The following is a 3,851-nucleotide window of genomic DNA, read 5'->3' as shown; positions in this document are numbered from 1 at the left end:
GAACACATAAGAATATCAAGCATAGGCCTTGCAACTAATTTCGTACTTTGCACATATGCAACTTAGCCTTCATATGATTTTTCGCAAAGTTATGCATAATATCGCTTTAATAAAGCAGCATGCCATGCATTAGGTAAATTTCGCCCTTCCATATCTGCAAGCTTATATGAACCTGCTGCATTAATTGCTACAACTTGATAAGGACCCTCCCAGTTAGGTCCTAATTTGCCAAGTTTTTCTGCTCTACTTGCATCATTATTTCGCAACACCCATTCGCCAACGTCAAATGACAAAGCACGCACTCTTTTGTTATAATACTTGGCAATTTGCTATTTATTATTTGCCTCTCTGATAGCAGCCATTAACCTTCACTCTTCAATGAAACTCAAATTCTCGCCCAATGCATCATCGTTTGCTTCTTCTTCAAAGTTAGCGACTTTATGCGCTGGCAGAAGAATTTCAGCGAGTATTACTGCCTCAGAGCCATATACCAAACTAAAAGGTGTTTCCCCTATGCTTTTCTTGAAAGTAGTACGATGTTCCCACAACACATTGGGTAATTCATCTACCCAACCAGTTCTCTTTTCGCATAACCTCTTTTTAATACCGCTTACAATATCGCGGTTGGTTACTTCACATAAGCCATTAGCCTGTGGATGCGCCACTGATGTAAAATTTTGTATTATATTTAAATCAGTGCACCATGTCTTAAAAGGATCTTTCGCTATTTGTGCGCCATTATCACTAACCAACTCACGCGGAATACTGAATCTGCAGACAATGCATTCTCGCACAAAATTTTGCACTTGCACACCAGTGATAGTGCGAACCTCCTAGCTTCAACCCATTTTGTAAAATAGTCAATTACCACAATTAGAAACTTGACATTGTCAGGTCCTGCGGGGAATGGCCCTACAATGTCAATAGCCCACTTGTGAAATGGCCATGGCGAATTAACAGGAATCATATCATGCCTTGGCATCCGATTCTGCGGAGCATGCCTTTGGCAACTTTTACATCGCTTAACAATTTTTGCAACATCGCGATACATGGATGGCCAAAAGTAACTCATCCGCATAATTTTCGCCGCAATAGTTTTATAACCTGAATGTAGTGCACAAGAATCGCTATGCACTTCTTCAACTATCATTTTTGCCTCAATTGGTCCAACACATCGCATCATTGGACCGCAGTATGATTTGCGATATAAAATATCATTTTAAATGATATACATTGGTGCTCGCTCTCTTACTAGGCGAGCTTCGCGCTTATCTCTTGGCAAAACATCACTGCGAATGTATTGTAAGATTGGTCCCATCCAATTTGGCTGTTCTTCTTCAACAGACGCAACCATTAAGTCGTTATAAATTGATTTACTTGGCAATTCTTCAACCCAAACTTGTTTTTAAAAGTGCGAAAACGTTAGAGCAGCCAAATTACTCAAAGCATCCGCCTTCTTATTTTGACTTCTTGGCACTTGCGCGAGTTCAAAATACTCAAAACGCTCTGCTAATTCTTTCAATAACTGCAAATATTTCTGCATTGAAGAATCATGTGCTTCGAAAGAACCACTAAACTGATTTGCTACTAACTGCGAATCTGTAAATGCCCGCAACTTAGTGATATTCATTTTTCGCGCAATATTTAAACCAGCTAGTAATGCTTCATATTCTGCTTCATTATTTGTGACATCAAAATTAAAACGTAATGCATACGTATGCTCTTCACCACTTGGGCTTGCCAAGACCAAACCCGCACCTGCGCCTTCTGCACACGAAGCTCCATCAGTAAACAAATCCCAAGTTTCACCAACCACTGGTTTTAATGCTGTTCGCTCATTAATCACCTCCAACTCCCCAGTCATTTCAGCAAGGTAATCCGTCAAAACCTGGCCCTTTACAGCACTGCACGAAAGGTAATAAATTTGATAAGCACCTAACTCTACTGCCCACAACGCGAGTCTACCCGATATTTCTGGCTTTGTTAAGACTTGCTTGACCGGCATGTTAGTTAACACATGCACTGGATGCCCTTGAAATTATCTTCTTAACCATCGCGATGTTAATATGAGCGCATACACAAACTTCTCTATCGGTGCATAATTTATTTCACTTCCTGTAAGAGCTTTACTAACAAAATACACAGGTTTTTGTATTTTATCCCTTTCCGCAACCAAAACTAAGCCAAAAGCTTCATTTGCCACTGACACATATAGGTAGAGAATTTCGCCATCAACTGGCACCGTTAACGTAGGCAAAGTTTTCAACAACTTCTTCATTTCTTGAAACGCGGTTTCTGCTTCGCTTGTCCAAACAAAGCTTTTTTGTTTCAAATAACCTTTTAAAGTTTTGAAAAATGGTAAATGCCTTTCAGTAGCTTTAGACAAGAAGCGCGTTAATGCAACTAACTTTCCCGTCAAACTTTGCACTTCTTTAACCGTTCTTGGTGCGGTCATATTTTCAATAGCCGCAATTTTCTTTGGATTAGCTTGAGTACCTTGTTCCGTAACAAGATATCCCAAAAACTTTCCTTCAGTTTCGCCAAAACTACATTTTAGCGGATTGAACTTCATGTTAATTTTGCGCATCGTGTCAAATATTTCGCGTATATCTTCAACAATTCGCTCTTGCGTTGTGCTTTTGATTACCAAATCATCAACATAAGCCTCAAGATTATGCCCAATTTTCTTTTCGAACGCGGTGTCAATCAAATGCTGATATGTCACACTCGCATTAATTAAACCAAAAGGCATCATTATATAAGAGAATATGCCTTTGCCAGTATGAAATGCGGTTTTATCTGCGTCCTCTTGAGCCATTGGAATCTGATGATATCCCCTTGCCGCGTCCAAAAAACATTTATACGGAAAAGCATGCAATGATTCCACTTTCAAATCGATTTTTGGGAGTGGATAATTATCCTTAGAGCATGCCTTATTTAAATCCTTAAAATCAATACACATTCTCCATGAACCATCAGGTTTTTTCACCAAAACTGGATTCGCAATCCATGATTGGTATTGAACTTCGCGTAAAATTCCAGCTCGCACCAATTTTTTTACTTCTTCGCATAGCTATTTTACGCGGTCTGGGGCCATACCTCTACGCTTCTGCACTACAGGTTTTAAAGCTGGATTTACATTAAGTCTATGCTTCGCAATATGACGCGGAACACCAGTCATATCATTTTCACACCAAGCAAAAACATCCATGTACTGCACAAGTAACTGCACAATTTGTTTCCTTGTGTCCGTACTAACATTGCATCCCACTTTAATTTTTTGCCCGGGATATGCAGGATTAATCACTACCATGCTATCCGAAGCATCAGCGGTTTCTTGCTTTGCACTTTTTACATTAACAGCCGCACAAATGGGCATGATGCTCGTTGAATTTATTGTCGTGATACCTTTATGTGTTGCGAATTTAATCATGCGATGAATTGTGGATGGAACAATTCCGAATTTACCTAAGGTAATTCTGCCTAACAACATGTTATAGCGAGATGAGGTGCGCATAACATAGAAATCTAGCCGTGCTTAACGCGCTAAACCATCATTATTTTCATCAACGAGTTCAACATCTAAGGGCAAAATTCCCATAGGCGATGAGGATTCTCCAGCAAAACCGGTTAGCGAAACTGTGGTTGGTTGTAAAATTGCTCTGAGACTCTCCGGCAGTTGAACAAAACATTGTTCATAAACAATATCAACGCTACTGCCATTATCAACATGAACTTTCATGATCGTGATTCCATCTTCCGCAATTTTGCACGATACTACTATCGGCAGTTCAGAGAAATCATCGCTCTGCATTTTTGAAAAACTAATTGGCGCGAACTGCCAATTTTGA

General features: G+C 39.7%; 1 protein-coding gene across 1 annotated transcript; it reads right to left on the bottom strand.

Annotated features, from left to right (window-relative positions):
• Nucleotides 1–1,405: 1,405 nt before the first annotated feature.
• LOC139854773 (uncharacterized) lies at nucleotides 1,406–2,005 on the bottom strand. The gene has a single exon (XM_071844056.1). It carries the CDS (start codon nucleotides 2,003–2,005, stop codon nucleotides 1,406–1,408), a length of 600 nt encoding a protein of 199 aa, XP_071700157.1.
• Nucleotides 2,006–3,851: the final 1,846 nt, after the last annotated feature.

This window comes from Rutidosis leptorrhynchoides, chromosome 6 (assembly GCF_046630445.1).
Source record: "Rutidosis leptorrhynchoides isolate AG116_Rl617_1_P2 chromosome 6, CSIRO_AGI_Rlap_v1, whole genome shotgun sequence".
NCBI classification, from domain to species: Eukaryota; Viridiplantae; Streptophyta; class Magnoliopsida; order Asterales; family Asteraceae; genus Rutidosis; species Rutidosis leptorrhynchoides.
The sequence above is the reverse complement of the archived record's forward strand: the minus strand, read 5'-3'. Positions and strand labels throughout refer to the sequence as shown.